Source organism: Ambystoma mexicanum, chromosome 2q (genome assembly GCF_040938575.1).
Source record: "Ambystoma mexicanum isolate Mex_15411 chromosome 2q, UKY_AmexF1_1, whole genome shotgun sequence".
NCBI lineage: Eukaryota > Metazoa > Chordata > Amphibia > Caudata > Ambystomatidae > Ambystoma > Ambystoma mexicanum.
In genome coordinates, this window is record NC_090924.1 from 129,572,301 (window position 1) to 129,588,301 (window position 16,001).

The following is a 16,001-nucleotide window of genomic DNA, read 5'->3' on the forward strand; positions in this document are numbered from 1 at the left end:
GGTAGATGGTGTGGGTGGAATCCATAAGTACAAAGAAAAGGACTCATCTGAATCGAAGTTTGCAAAGTGTTGTTATAGGCAAACTCTGCTTGCGAGAGGAATTGAAACCATTCCTTCTGTTGATGACTACAGAAACATCTTAAATATTGCTCTAGGCTGGCGTTGAGTCTTTCCGTCTGGCCATTGCTTTCTGGATGGTAACCAGAGGAAAGAGCTCTTTGTATGCTCAAAATACGGCAGAGGGTAGCCCAGAGTCGGGAGGTGAACTGAGATCCTCGATCCGATACTATAGTCCTGGGCAATCCATGTAAACGGACAATGTCTCTAAGGAAGGCCACTGCCGTATCAGGGGCTGTTGGAACTTGTTTGAATGCAGTGAAGTGTGCCAACTTACTGTAGGAATCCACTGTCACCATGATTACAGTCATATCATAGGACTGGGGGAGATCCACAATAAAGTCCATGGATATGTGTTCCCAAGGGCGTTCCGGAAGAGAAGGTTGTTGCAACAATCCGAATGGTTTGCCCGTCTGGTATTTACTGGAGGCACAAACCGCACAAGTCGACACATATTGGTATACATCTTCTCTAAGCCTTGGCCACCAAAAGTTCCTTTTCAGTAGTTCACAAGTCTTCCTGATTCCTGGATGGCCAGTCAAAGGGGTGTCATGGCACCAGGAAAGAACTTGCTTTGAAGCTTCTTGGTAGGGATGAATAATGCCTTCTCATGATAGAACAACCCATCGTCTCCTTGAACTACAGTTGAAGGAAGCTCAGTGCAGGTTTGATAATTAGGTATTAATTCTTCCAGAAAGGAGGTGGTGGAAGCCAGAATCTTGATTCCAGGTAACATCAAGTCTTGTCCTTGACAGTGCTCCGATCCTTCTCCGAGACTTCGTGATAATGCATCTGCTCTCTTGTTTTCTGTCCCAGGAATGTAAGTAATTACAAAATCATATTGCAAAAAGAAGAAGGCCCATCGGGCATGTCTTGCGTTGGAGCATTCCATCTGCTGTAGGACCCTAAGATTGCGATGATCCGTGCGGATGATAAAGCAGTGAGTGGCACCTTGTAGGAGATGACGCCATTCTTGGCAAGCCAATTTGATGGCCAATAACTCTCTTTCCAAGACAGAGTAGTTCCTCTCACTACTGGTCAGTGTCTTGGAAAAATAGGCTATGGGATGTTCATAGCCATCGTCCGAACCTTGTAATAAAATTGCTCCTACCGCTCCTACTGAAGCGTCAGGTTCTAGGATGAACTGTTTTGACTGATCTGGTTGAGCTAAAATGGGTGCGGTGGAGAACTTCTTTTTGAGAAAAAGGAAAGCCTCTCGGGGTTCCTTGTCGAAGGCGAACTTAACTCCCTTCTTAAGCAATGAAGTTAGTGGGAGTACCATTCTAGAAAAGTTGGGAATAAACCTCCTGTAAAAGTTGGCTAATCCGAGGAAGCTCTGTAGTTCTTTAATGTTAGTTGGTTCCCTCCATTCCATGATTGCCTTGACTTTATTGGGATCCATCTTGATGCCTTCTTGTGATAGGATGAATCCTAGATAAGACACTGAGGTTACTTCGAATTGGCATTTTTCTGGTTTGACCAACAGTTGATGGAACTGTAGTCGGTGCAAAACCTCCTTGACTTGCTGACGATGATTGGCTAATTCTTCAGAATAAATCAGGATGTCGTCTAGATAGACTACTACTGACAAGAATAACTTGTCTGCAAACACCTTGTCCATATATCTTTGAAAAACTGCTGGAGCGTTCACAAGGCCAAACGGCATTACCTTGTATTCATACAACCCAAAAGGGGTCCTGAATGCCGTCTTCCATTCATCTCCGTGTCTTATTCTCAGGAGGTGATAGGCACCCCTTAAATCGAGTTTGGTGAAATACCTTGCACCCTGCACAGCCTCCAGAATGTCACTTATAAGGGGCATAGGGTATCTGTCTCGGATGGTTATCTTGTTGAGGCCTCTGTAGTCTATGCATGGACGTAGCTCAGTAGTGTCCTTCTTTGGTATAAAGAATAAAGAGGCCCCACAAGATGATCTTGATTCTTGGATTAATCCGTTTTGGAGATGGGGATCGAGATAGATTCTGAGAGCTCCTCGTTCGGGAAGAGACAAGGGGTACATTCGACCAAAGGGCACTGTAGAGTCAGGTAACAGGTCAATACAACAATCTTCGGCCCTGTGTGGAGGTAGGCTTTTAGGAATGGTATCTAGGAATACCTCAGAATATTCCTGATACTGAGTTGGGACCGTTGACACGATTAAAGGCCCGATGACCCTAGTCTCTTCTTTGGCTACTTCCTTGATGGCAAAAGGGTCCATACAATTTGTCTTGCAGAACTGGGAGTCAAAGCTGACCCTATTTGCTGTCCAATCTATATGAGGATTATGCTTCCTTAACCAGGGAATGCCTAATACCAACGGAAAATGAGCCGCTCGGATCTGGTCAAAAACCAGAACCTCTTGGTGGTGGTCCAGTGCCATTCGCAGGGGAATTGTCTCACTTACAATGGGTCCTGAGGACAAGGGTGTCCCATCTACACCTTCTACGGGAATGGCCCTTGACTTCGGTTTTGTGGGAACAAGGTTCTCCTTAGCCCAGTGTAGGTCCATAAAGTTTCCGGCGGCACCGCAGTCCAACATCGCCAACACTTCGACTTGTTTGGTATCGGATATCCATAAAGAGACCTTGAACACCATCAGACTATTCGCTTCGGAGTCCTCTATTGTTCCAGCATGGTAGCAAGGGTGTTTGGCAAATCCCCCGAAACTTCCCTTGCCATAGTTCGGGGGTTGTAGTTTTCCTTCCGCCTGGGAGGAACTTCTGGACAATTCCGTAATAAATGTTTCGAAGATCCGCAATACATGCATAAACCTGCCTCCTTACGGCGTCTTCTCTCTTCCGGAATAAGAGGACCACGAGTAGCCCCAATCTGCATGGGTTCCTCTGTTAAGGGAGGTGTTCTCTGAACCGGAGTTTGGGTGGGTAAACCAGTCACCTGCTGGTTTCCGCGAAACCGTCTTCTTTCCTGACGACGTTCATGTAATCGGAATTCTATCTGGAGAACTAAGGTCATCAAGTCTCGAAAAGAAGAAGGACGAGCTACTCGAGCTAGCTCGTCTTTAATTTCGTCCTGAAGACCTCGTCGAAAGATCATTTGCTGTGCTGAGTCCGGCCAATCCGCCTTGGCTGCAAGTCTCAGGAATCTGGAAATGTATGTTTGGACGTCTGTGTTTCCCTGACGGACGTCCAGGATAGCTTCCAAAGAAGAGTACAAAACTTCAGGTCTGTCAAACCTGTCCTTAAAGGCAGCTATAAATTGGTCAAAGTTATTCAATGCAGGATCTTCGTTAGAGACTAACGGTGTAGCCCAAGACAAGGCGTTTCCGTGAAGATTGGCTATGAGGAATCCGACTCTGGATCGATCAGTTCCATAGGCATGAGGTCTGAAAGTAAAGTATACCTTACAGGCGTCCAAAAATTCCTTAAGTCCTCCCGGATGGCCATCGTATTTGCCAAAAGAGAGTGGCATAGTAGGTAAATCCCCATGATCATCTCGGTGCAGTACGACCTGTTGGCGAAGGGCGATATTCTCTGTTCTCAAAGACTGGACTTCCGTAGTGAGATTCTGTATGGCTGCGACCAGCTCTTGGTACTGCTCCAAGGACGCCATGGGTAAAGTTTGGCGTTGTATTCTGTCAGGCTCCGGTTCCACCTCCCCTATCTCCTCACCTGATTCTTCAGAGGATAGATCCTTGAGAGGATTCTTCTTCTTTGGAAGCTTCTTCTTCTTCTTGTTAGACGACTTGTCCTTATTAATCCGGACCTTCTTTTTGCGGAGATAAGGTCTATCCCCTCCAGAGGCCACCGTGACAGTAGTGGGAACCTGTCTCGGGTGCCTCCAGTGGGGCCAGCCTCACTTACAGGGGAAAAGCCAAAGCAGAAAAAACCCTGTAGGTCTTGATGGTAGGAGATGAGGTGGACAGTCTTTGACCACTCAGGCCGTTGAAAGAAATAACCTCTCCTAGCGGAAACCGCTGTGGGCAGACTCCGCAGGTGGATAGCGAGGGCTGACTCAAAATAACAGATGTCAGCGACCAGTTACCAGACAGAGCTCGGAATAAGGCTTGCAGGTAGAACCTTTCAATAGCAACAAAAAATACGTAAGTAAGTAGCTGGATACAGACGAAAAAGAGGAAAGAAAAGGTGAATAAATGGTATAAACAGGAAACCCGAAAAGTATACCCCGTGAAGGGAATAGATGGCAAGATTACGCCGAGTAGTAACTAAATCAGATATAGGAAGAGTGTACCGTCTTCCGAGCGGAGCCGAACAAAAGTTGGAAGTATCAAGGCAAATGTAAGTAGCAAACGGTGCAAAACAGTGCCGCGCACAGAGAAGGCTGCAGGCAGCAGGGAAGGAACGGCAAGAAGCCGAGCAGGAAAGTAGGAGGAACCTCGTACCCAGGTAAGCAAGACAGCAAGGCACCGAAGCGGTGAAACCGCAGAGTACACACCGTGTACCCAAAGACTCGATGGTAGGGTTGTAGCGCGGTTGAATAGGAAAGAAGGAAATGCAGCTAGAAACAAAGGATATACAAGATTAGGATAACGTAGAAAGGTAAGGCGGCTAAGAAAGCCCAATGGAAGGTAAAAGCTAGAGGGTAACGGAGCGTTAGCGTGCGAGAAGTAAACACAGATACAACGCACTGCACAAGGGGGCGGAGTCAGAACTTATAGAGTCCGCCGCCATATTGGATGAGGACTAGAGCGAGATAACTCCCAGCTAGTGCCGCCAGCGGTTCCATAACTTCCACCCCTGATTCCTGACAGTAATGCTGAGATTACTTACCGGTAATTTTCATTACTCGTAGTCCTTCTCTTCCTCGTCCCAGTGCAAGTTTCCCGCCTCTCCCTTCCCTGTATTGAATGTGCATATCATACATGCCAACCCTCCCGATTTCATAGCTCTCAACTCACACGCTTTTGGCGGGTGTCACCCGCCTTGTAAAAGGCTGACTCACCCGCCAAGCCTCCTGCACGCCCGTTCATTGCAATGGGCGTCTCACCCGCCAAAAACAAAATCTGGTGATTTCACCCGCCTTTGCAACAGAAATGGTTGAGAGCTATGCGATTTAGGCGGGAGACTCCTGACTTTTCATTGAGAAATGTTGCTTTTTTTACGTTCTCCCGCCTAAGATAATTCCAGTACCAATATATTCCTATGGGGAAAATTAAGTCTCCTGTTTTTCTCTCTCAAAACTCCCTCCAAGGTGCGTTGGAATGTTGGCATGTACATACATGCCAACCCTCCCGATTCAGGCGGGAGACTCCTGATTTTTAGGTGAAAAATATTGCTATTTTTCACGGTCTCCCGCCTAAAATAACTGTAGCCCCAATGCATTCCTATGGGGAAATATGCATCTCCCGATTTCCCTGTGGAAATCTCCCTCCCCGATGCATCTGAATGTTGGCATGTATGCATGTATGGCATATTGAGCAGTGTTACATAGTGTTGGGTCTTGGGAAAGGCAGGCTTTTATGCCTGGAGGCAGGAGGTGGAGGGGGCGGTGCCTGAAGGATTTAGAAGTAGAAAGAGGCTTCCTGTAAAGAGCTGGAACACCTCATTGATAAGTGCTGGGACGAGGAAGAGAAGGAATAGGAGTAATGAAGATTAGTAATCTGAGCAAAACCAAGGCTTTGTGGTGGAAAACAAATTGGACTCATAATCCACGGGGAGGAAAAGTAAGAGAGGGGTGGGAAACAGGGAAAGAAAGACAGATACGACAAAAGTATCAAAGAAAACATAAAGATGGACAAGTATAAAAAAAACATAATTTTGGACGAGCGAAATGGATATGGCTTGCTGCTTGAGTTCAGAAAGCTTTCCTGTGACTCATTACAAATTTGTAGTTAAAACGATGTCCTATATGGCCGCCGCCGTGACCTTTGACTAGACAGCAGTCTAGTGATTTATTTCAGGACGCCTTCGGTCTGTAGTTGTCTATTTTTGTCAGAATGAAGAAACAGATAGGGGCAATCGGACAAGCAGACACCAACATGGAGTGGCCATGTAAAATGTATTTAAAGAGTTATTACGTAGAAACTAACTAAGCGCTGTTGATAAACCGTTTAGGTAAATTCAAATAAAGTAATATAGAGTGTAGATAGTGTCAATATTTTCTTTAAAGATGTAAAATGTACTAATTAAAAAAATATATTCAAACTGCTTCATTGCCATATAATATTTAACATATACAATGCTTGAAGATAATCGATATTTCCCTTTTCTGGTACTTTCGTTACTGTAATAAGCGAGATTTGTGCCCTTCCAACATGGCAGTCATGTTTAGAAGCGTGAAGCACAGCACCTCTTTGGCTTAACACCAGTAGTCCTTTTCTTGTGTCCATGGTCATCGGGTTGAATGACAGCGGCCTGTGTCAACATCAGGAAGGAGCCGGCACCGGGGCACGAGGGCACGAGGGCAACGCTGGGCTGCAGTGCAAGTGGTTCGGTAGAAGGAAGATTTGTAGAGATGAAGTGCCGGGCGCTGTTGTTTTTCGTGGTCTCTGCCTGTTGCTGCTATTGGCAACGGGCCCGGTGTGCAGATGATATCGTGGTGGGTTGCGGAGGGTTTGTGAAGTCTGACGTGGAGATCAGTTACTCTCTAATAGAGGTTGGTGACTTTGCTTCGCATTCTAATGATAGTATCATCTGCCTAGGTGTTATGTAGGTGTATGAGTTCGAATATTTAATCAGTATTCCCCCGGCGGTGTTGTGCGCCGGGGCCCTTGATTAAAGCTCATTCATAAAGCTTTATAGAGTGCAGCGATTTATTACGCTAGGCTCTAAACCCCCCACAATAAGCCTCCAGGGTAAGTCCTATAAGCCTCCTGAAAAAGGCAGCCCCACATTCCTACCCCTCGCAGCCCTCTGACATGGCAGCCTAACCCCATGTGGCAAGAGGCCAACGCACCCCCCCCCCGACCCCCCACAGCCGAACACCACAGTCCCTGGTCCAAACCTGGCAGCCAGTCCTACAGTCTCGCCCACCCCACATCCGGCAGCCTGCCTCACACTCGGCCCCACCCTTACCCCTGTGACCCCCCTCCCCCTTTTACCCCCACTCCTATAGTTATGTTATTTGGCATTTATATAGTGCTCTATATATCATTGGTATGATCTCAAATCGCTGTGGGCTGAACGCCCTCGGGGACCGTAGTCCAGGTCAGTTGAGTGAGTAGTGTATCATAGGGTGCTTGGGTGTACTCAAATATGTGAGCAGCTAATGCGATTGCTGCATCCTAACATTAGGTGTGGTAATATTGAGTTTAGTTGTATGTGTGCAGTTTGGAGGTTGGTCTCCGAGACTGGATTCTGGCGGCGTTAGGCCTGTGTAGGACGCTTATGTGTGCAACTAGGCTGATTTTCGTGGATTATAGCTGCATTCTAGCAGGTGTTTAGGTGTTTGTGGAGTACTGTTCGTATTTATTTGCATTTATAGAAGCTCTTACACAGCCCGGGGGCAACAAGGTGCTGTTATAAGAATATGTCTTAGTTGCAGAAGTAAGGAGGGCGGTTGGTTGCATTGGCCCGCATACATGAGATAATACAAGATACATTGTTAGGCAGCAGGTTAGATTGGAGCAGTGGACGATATACAACATACAGAAGTCTTTTTAGATAAATAGCCTGGTTTTTACATCCTTGCGGAAGGCAAGGTGAGAGGGTTCATTTCTGATGGACTGAGGCAGTGAGTTCCATTGTTTGGATGCAATGAAGGGGAAGCTTGTGCCACCGCCTCTCGCTCGTTTGATCCTCGGGACCGGCAGTAGGTTGGTGTAAGGGGTTCTGATGGGTCTTGCCGCTGGAGGCATGAGGACTCTGTCAGAGAGGTAGGTAGGTGCAGCGTGGTGGATGCATCTATGCGTGATGGCCAGTGTCTTAAACAAGATGCACTGCTATACAGGCAGCCAGTGAGCGTTTTGTCTGGCTACAGAAATGTGTTCCCCTTTGGTGAGGCCAAGTGCTGCGGGTAGGGTGTTATTCTGGATGGTCTGTAGTTTTTCCAAGTTTTTTGAGGAGGTTCCTGTAAAGAGTGCATTACAGTAGTCTAGCCTAGAACCTATGATGGCTCGTGCAATTGAAAGGAAGTTGGTGCTGGAAGTCTGGTAGCATTGATTTTGGAGTAGTAGCCTGAGGAGGTAGCTATAGCGCTTAGTTGTCTGGACCTAGTGAGGTTATTGTCAAAGTAGACTCCTAGAGTTTTGACTGACTGTGATACAGGGATGGTGATGTTGTCAACAGGGAAGGCTTGGTATTTGGCATCAAGGATGATGCGTGCGTCCATAGGGGTTAACAGAAGAAGTTCTGTCTTGTCCCCATTCAGACACAGCCAGTTCTCAGCCATCCAGGTGTGGATGGTGGCGTAAATGGCATTGAGGGTGTTGGAGTCTTACTCATAGTTGCCTTATAGAGAGATGAGGTCTTGAGTATCATCGGCATAATAGGTGTGCATGATGCAGAGCGAGTCAAGTAGATTGAAGAGGGAGATAGTAAATATGTTGTATAAAGTGGGTGACAGGCAAGAGCTTTGCGTTACCCCGACGAGGATGGTGTCAGGGTTTGCAGCTGTGAGGTCTGAGAAGACCCGCATCGATCTACCTTCGAAGAAGGACGCAATCCAGGTGATTGCGTGTGGGGAGAAGAAGGCAGATGAGGAGAGATGTTGACCTAAACAATTGTGGTCCACAAGGTGAAATGCTGCCTAAGGGGAGGAGGGCAGGTTTACCAGAATCCCCGATATCGTCTATTTATTTTTTTAGGTCCAAGAGGGCTGTCTCGGTGCCGTGTCTAGGACGGAAGCCGGATTGCCCAGTGCCAAGGATGTTGTTAGATTCTAAGAATTCTTGGACTTGCAGGTAAGCTGCTTTGTCCAGAATCTTGAGCAAGAAGGTTACGGTGATAATGGGTCTATAGTTGTTGGGATTGGAGGGTTCAAGTGAGGTTTTAATTTTTAGAAGGGGACAGACCCATGCTTCTTTTAGGCTAAGAGGAACAGATCCTGAAGCAAAAGAGGCATTGATGAACAGTGCGAGTAGGTCGGTGCACTCTTGGAAGAGGGGTGTAGGGCAGATGTCGCCTTTGCAGGTTGAAGGTTTTATGTTCTTCAAGATATCCTTGATTTCCTTTTCCTTTGACGTCTCTGAATGAGAAGAGGGTGGTAACGGGAGTTTTTTTTAGCTTTGGGTGGTTGAGATGTCTTATCTGGGAGCGGGTTGAGTTGGTTGGCTCTGATTTTGTTCTGCAGGGTGTCAAGTTTGCGGAACATAGCTGCTTGTATATTTGCGCACCAAGCTTCATTCTTTAGTATAGTGGGAGGAGGGGAGGCAGGCAGGTGTTTCTAACTTCCTGAAAATTGAGATGATTTCTTTGGAGTTGGACTTAGCATTATTCATTCTGTTGCTGAAGGAGATGGCTTTGGCAAGGATAATTGCTTTTTTATATTTATTAGAGAGTTTGTTGAACTCCAATTTGTCTGGTGTAAGTTGGCTGGGTTGCCATTTGGATAGTGCAGTGTGCTTTTTGGTTCGTAAATCTGAGAGTTCTGGAGTGAACCAGTTGTTTGAGTGTTTGGCTTTGCAGACTTGTATGAGAGGGAGAGAGAGAGATCTCTCTCTCGATCCTGCTTCCGGGTAATTGGAGAATGGTGCCTCAAGGGCTGGGAATTTGAGAAAAGGTGCTAACCTTTCTCTGGTGAGGAGTCGTGCACTCCTGGCGGATGCAGAGGGGAGAGGTGTAGGGGTCTTGGGCGTGGAGAGTGTGAAGAGGATGAGGTGGTGGTCAGTCCAGGGGAGGGGGAGGTTAGCTGTGACATCAGGGGCACAGTTGTGGTTGGCTAGCCAGTCGATGGTGCGGCCCTTGTTATGCTTGGGGTTGTTGATAGAGTGAGAAAATCCTACAGTTTCTAGAGCTTTGGCAAGGCTTTTGGCTGGGGTGTCCTTGGGGTTGTGAAGCCCTAGGTTAAGGTCACCTGCTAGGATGACTTTGGAGGATGTTTTTAAATTGTCTGAGATAAGGTGCATGATGGATGCTTGGAAGTCTATCGGTCCTGGAGCAGCTATGCTGAAGTTGTTTGATGTGTGAAGCTGCGCTCTATTGTGTGTTGGTGTAGAGTAGAGAGTAAAGCATAGCGATAGGAGAGATGAGTGTCTAGAGTGGAGTATTTATTCTTACGAGCCCATTGTTCGGAATTAATTTGCGCATTTCGCGATAGCTTGTGTCTAGATAGGCTTATTGGTAGCTTTCAGTGTTGTTGCCAACACGGATCCACTTTCCCTGTTACAAACTCGACCTACAAGTCCCAGAATACAAAGAAAAAAAACAGGACTGGACAAGCACCTACAGTATGGAATGTTGGCAACTAGGCCCCCTGCCCTTTACCATCTGGCGGCCTTCCCACAGCCCCCACCCCTCTCTCCAGTGGGAGTGTTTAATGTTTAGGTGTGGAGGGAGGCGCAGGCACATAGCATATGCATTTTTGGCAGAATTAATTTCATGCTTTAACGTTCTTTTCATTTTAACGGAAGGCTTGTGCTGTTTCCCATGTCCCTTCTGAGGGTTCTACATGTTGGGATAGGGCTCAGCCTGCGCTTCATTCGTTTAAGTATACATACCCTATGTGTTGGAGGACCAAGGGCCCAGAGGTGAATTTGCATAAACCTACAAAGGTTTGCCCCAACTTGGAGGGTCACTCACCTTGCATGTTTCCGTATTGTTTCTGGAATGGATGAGTGCTGTCTGCAGTGAGGTGGCTCCACTGTTTTGTTTGTGAAGAAAGGAGGTGCAAATGTCTTGTTGTCAGTGTATGTAAAGGAAGATCCATATCCTGTGATGACGTAAGTGCTATATGATGTAGTATGACCTGAGTGTTGTGTAAGTGTGTGTTGGTGTCTCTGAGATGGATGGTGATGGAGAGGTGATGTGCAGCCAGGTGGGTGTTATCCTCCTTGTACCTTGCGATTGTAACCTGAAAATTAAGAAGCATAAATGAAGCATGAAGTTATACCCAAGACTCCAACTTTATCTCTGAAAATATCACGACAGAGACGGCCGGACACACTAGGAGCTCCCAAACAGCGTTTACCCAATACACAGCACATCGTCTTGTGGCCGCCGGTTGTTTCGGTCTCAATGTAGTTATATAATCGTTAAATAATCAACATTTACTCTCCTGCGCACTGCAGTTCAGATCTTGTTACTGGAGCCTCAGTGTGCTGCGTATTGGGTAAACGCTGTTTGGGAGCTCCTAGTGTGTCCGTTTAAGACACGGCCGTCTCTGTCGTGATATTTTCAGTAGCTGGTGGGGAGGAGCCCGTGGTTTGATTGTCTGGGCCAAGGGGGCTTGCGCACGTCAGTGCCGAGCAGAGAGGACAGGACGGGGGACCGATGTCTTTTCGGGTGGCCAGTATAATGCATCCATTGTTATTGTATAAATAGTCTGATTTAATTATGACTGAGTATCCCGGGCTGTAATGTTTACCTGCGGTAGGTGGTCTGGAGCGCCCCCGTGGAGTCTCTCCCCAACTCTTCGTTGCCGTATCTGAAGGGAGGCGTCGCTTGTCTAAACAGGAGAGTGGCGCGAACCGCCCCTCCTCCTCGCAGGCCGCAGTTGCACCGGTCTTCGACAGGAGCTCTGCCTCTGACTCCTGGAAGCCTGTTTTGGCGGCAGCTCGCACCTCAGGCCGCTGGTGTTGCCAACCCCCGTCCCTCCACTGTTATATCCTGCAGGGTGACCAGCGTTCGTCCCCCGGGTGCCGCAGTGTCACCGCTTCCTTCTGTCGCATGAATATTCCGATCGGCAGGCACTTCTGTGGATTTTTTTTTATAATGAGGATGCCATTATTTTTGCTGCTCAACAGCGCCCCTACTCCCTATTTTTTTTAAAGTTGGGAGTAGGGAGTCAAAATGTAAGTCCAATTCCCAATGAGTATTTTATAAGTGAGTAAAAATAAATTTCCACTGAAAAGCGGAAATGTTTGTAATAATGTATTTCTTTGCACCTTGTTACTTGTGCACATTCAAATGTACATGTCTACTTCTTCCAATCAGGCAGTTAAAATTGTAGTTTCTTCCTGTGTTACTACATATACTACTGGTCCCAACATATCCCTGGAGCTGTGCGGGTGTAAGCAGGCGCACAAGATTTTACAAGTCGTTTTCCTGTTTTTTTTGTTGGGAGTATTTTTACTCCCTATTTTTATTCTTTGGGAGTATTAGTCAATTTTTAAAGAAGAAAAGGGGCTGATGCACCCGTTATCTGTAGGGCTGGCTGTCACTTTTGAACATGACAAGGCAGTGCATATAAATTACTCTAATTGGGGCTTAGTAGCTTCTCCCCTTCTCCTAACGCTAGAAGAGAGGCAGAAAAAAGTTGGTAGGTCCTGGGTTCTCCTATAACACCGACCCGGAAAGTTTGGTTTTGTTTAGAGGTGATATAAGGCGGGATGCGACCAAGGTTAAGATTAATATAAATTAGACCTCCACATGTAGGGACCTGAGCCAAAGGACACTGGAGTTTAAAGAAAGTCGCTATTATCTGCATGAAAGTGTCAAGCACTCTACTTCTTGTATCTTGAACACCTCTTCAAAGACACCACCATCATTCCTCTCAATCGCCAACATGTTTTGGCATTATTAAACTAAACACTGAGACTAAGATCATTTACGTTTGCAGATATTTCTCAAGTTGAATTAGTATGGGAGCATCGTGTTTTGGTTCCACAGCATTTCAACTCCAATATGGTTACAAACTTAGAAGACGCTCCCACGTTTTTAACATTATGACATCTTTCAAAATCTGGGCATTAAGAGCTACCATGCTTTATCCACGACAGACCCGTATAGTTGGATGGGGTGTCACACAATCAAATTGAACCTCCTGAGAATTGTTTTCAATCCGATCTAGCATCATGTACCGTTCATAAACGGTACGTGATGCTAGATCGGATTGAACATCATGGATAATGCTAATTCCTCAATAGTGAATTTGGCCCCATACTGAGTTCTTTGTACAGAGTGATTATGGTAGGTAGTGTATGAAATTGAAAGAAACCATTTAAACTAGCATCCTGGAATTCTAGGGGTTATTCTCACCTGTTTTTAAATCTTTTTAGAAGCTTTTATGGAGTGAATACGCTATTATTTGTCTACAGGAAACTTGGCTTGGGGATCTCCGAATAATTGATGACTTCTGGATTTGTCACGTGAAATTGTGGTCCTAAGGGGAGACCGTTCGGGGGTTTACTTTGTGCTGCTAGGAATAACATTGGGAAAATCAAGACTAAATATGAATAATTTTCTCAGTATATACTGTTGGTGAAATTGTGCTGGCAGCATGTGGTAATACAGGCCACTCAAACGTGTGTGTTGTTAAATGTGTATTTTAACCTCAAAAAGAATGTATTCGATTAATTCCTAGCAACATTATCTGGGCTGTTATCACATTGGGAGGGTGATGGTGTTGCACATATCATTATTGTGGGACATTTTAACAGTGATTGTTTAGATCAGGCATGTTATTTGTCACAGCCCGTAGGTATGCCGTCTCCAGAATGAGAGGCCAGCGTATTCACAATGAAATGGACTTGTGGGACTTGGAGCCTTTGAATGGATATGTAAAGGGCAATTGCCCGCCTAATTGTACTTGGCATAATACGGACTCTGTGTCCACTCTTGATTATGTTTGTTTCAAGAGATGTTTTTCTTTACTTTGTGAGGATGACAATCTGTGAGGTAGCCGAAAGTGGCCTAGTATTTTGTGCTTGGAACTGTCTGTGACAGTCTCTCGAAAGGAGACTTCCCTCCCTGTTATTTCTTTAGAGGTGCGGCCAAGGGGTTGTGCAGTTATTTGGAGACCTCCCTTTAGTTCTTAATTTAATAATCGTGTAGCTGAGGCATTTATGTCAACTGAGACCCAGTTAATTCATCCCAAAAAGTATGTGAAAGCTGTGCATGTGCTCCTGGGTGGCTCTAATGTAGGTCGTGTTACAAGGAAATCTTCTCTGAGACCGAGTATACTCCCATGTTTGATTAGACCATACAATGTAAGAACAAGGAACTATGACGCATTAGGCTAAGAGTGTATGGTTCTGGGTTCTATGGTCACAAGGCTCCCCATTTTCCAAAATTCTAGGATGGTAAGCGGCAATCGGCCCCAGTGCAGCCGTTTGACAGTTCTGGATCATGGCACTTGGACATTCCTGTATGAGGAGATTGTGGACATTATTAGGGAAAGCAGACCCTCAAGGGCCCCTGGGCCTGACAGTTTTGCAAATGCTACATTTAAAAGAGTCTGTGCCCTTATCCTGGTATTGTGCCATTATAATGTTGATATTTAAAAAGGGAGACGGATAGTATCCAAGAAATAATCGCCTAATCTCATTGCTGGACGCTGGCAGCAAGATCTTTTCTGTTATTATATTAAAGGAATTGCAGGAATAGGGAAGCAGGGCAGGAGTGTTGGATATCTATCATGCCGGTTTTAATATGGGTGTAGGAACTGCTCAGAATAGTTTTTGTTTGCAACTGCTTGCTGACCAAGTGAAACATTAAGTTAGACCTCTTTTTCTAGCCTTTCACGATTTGTCAGAAGCATTTGACTGCATAAATCACTACAAGGTATGGTGTAAATTGCACCACAAGGACTGTCCACCTGCACTTTTTAATTGCCCTGCATGCTAACACTAGGATTAAAATCGGGTTAGATCAACAGGGCAATTTCTTCAGATGGATCAGGACGCATTGTGGGCTTCGCCAAGGATTTGCCTGGCACCCTTCCTTTTTACATTTTTTATATTCATGATATTTGTCCATGCCTTGAGGATGTTGACACAAATCCACCACGTCTAGCTCTAATGCACTTACATTATTTGTCGTATGCAGATTATCTGATCGTTTGTGATCAGACACCATTGGGTCTTCAATGCTGCCTAGATGCTATTAATTGTTACCTAGATACTATTGCTATAAAAGTGAATGTGCAGAAAACCAAAATCATGATTTTGAAACGTAAACCTCAACTGAGAAGGAAGGGCTGCACCTTCAATTACTATCTGGATCAATGGAGTATAGGTCAGCGTTATCCAACTCCAGGCTTCGAGGGTCAGATATATGTTGGGTTTTAAGGATACCCCTCATTAATATTCACGAGAAATGTGCATACAATGATTCTAAATGGAATTTGTATTGCTATGTTAAGGGATTAATGGAGTTGCCGTGCATTAGCCTGCATCTCCGATTGTTGAATTTGTGGTTTGGATTGAAACTTTCCTTTGACCGTGCCTGCCTTCATACCTGCATAGACTGCCTGGCACGCTGTTCCCCAGTGCGCATCTCCTAGCTACAGAGCCAATCTGTATTGGTTTACCTAGTGTCTTCCTCCGTTGTATAGCTGCGTACTCGTGCTGCGTGGAAGGCCTGTGCACTCATTTATAATTTTTTTGTAATAAAAAAAAAAAAAGTTTTCCTTCATATTGCTAACATGAAACGGACAGTAGCCATTGACTAATCTACTGAGGGATGCCGCATGTTTCTATGAACCAGGTCTGTTACGTGCTGTGACAGAATGGCATGCTGCCTTAACTGCAAGTAAACGATCAGTCCGTGAGTTTCAATATAAGCAATATCCGCCCGGACTGCATTGGCCAATGTGATAATGTCTGTAATAGTATATATTTCTGCACTAACAATGTTTTCTATGGGGAAGCTGAGTTGGAACTTGGGAGGAACTTATGATACCTTTATGTTTAATACTGCATTGTGGTTAATATGTATACATAAATGAGACTGGTACCAATACTGTTAGTAAAAATCTGTCTGAGAGGCTATTGCATTTTTATGGATGTAATGTCAGTTGAACATTGATCCCAGTTGTGATTGAATTGTGGGCCAGGATAAGGTGTGTCATTTTTGCGCAATTAATGGGGC

The 16,001-nt window shown here is 45.5% G+C and overlaps 1 protein-coding gene across 1 annotated transcript in view; it reads left to right on the forward strand.

Annotated features, from left to right (window-relative positions):
* Nucleotides 1–6,420: 6,420 nt before the first annotated feature.
* LOC138569235 (BOS complex subunit NOMO1-like) overlaps nucleotides 6,421–16,001 on the forward strand; it is a 1,101,991-nt gene continuing 1,092,410 nt past the window's right edge. The window contains exon 1 of the mRNA XM_069647049.1: nucleotides 6,421–6,690. Within this exon, the coding sequence (XP_069503150.1) occupies nucleotides 6,439–6,690 (252 nt within the window). The 5' untranslated portion in view covers nucleotides 6,421–6,438. The remainder of the gene's footprint in view (nucleotides 6,691–16,001) is intronic.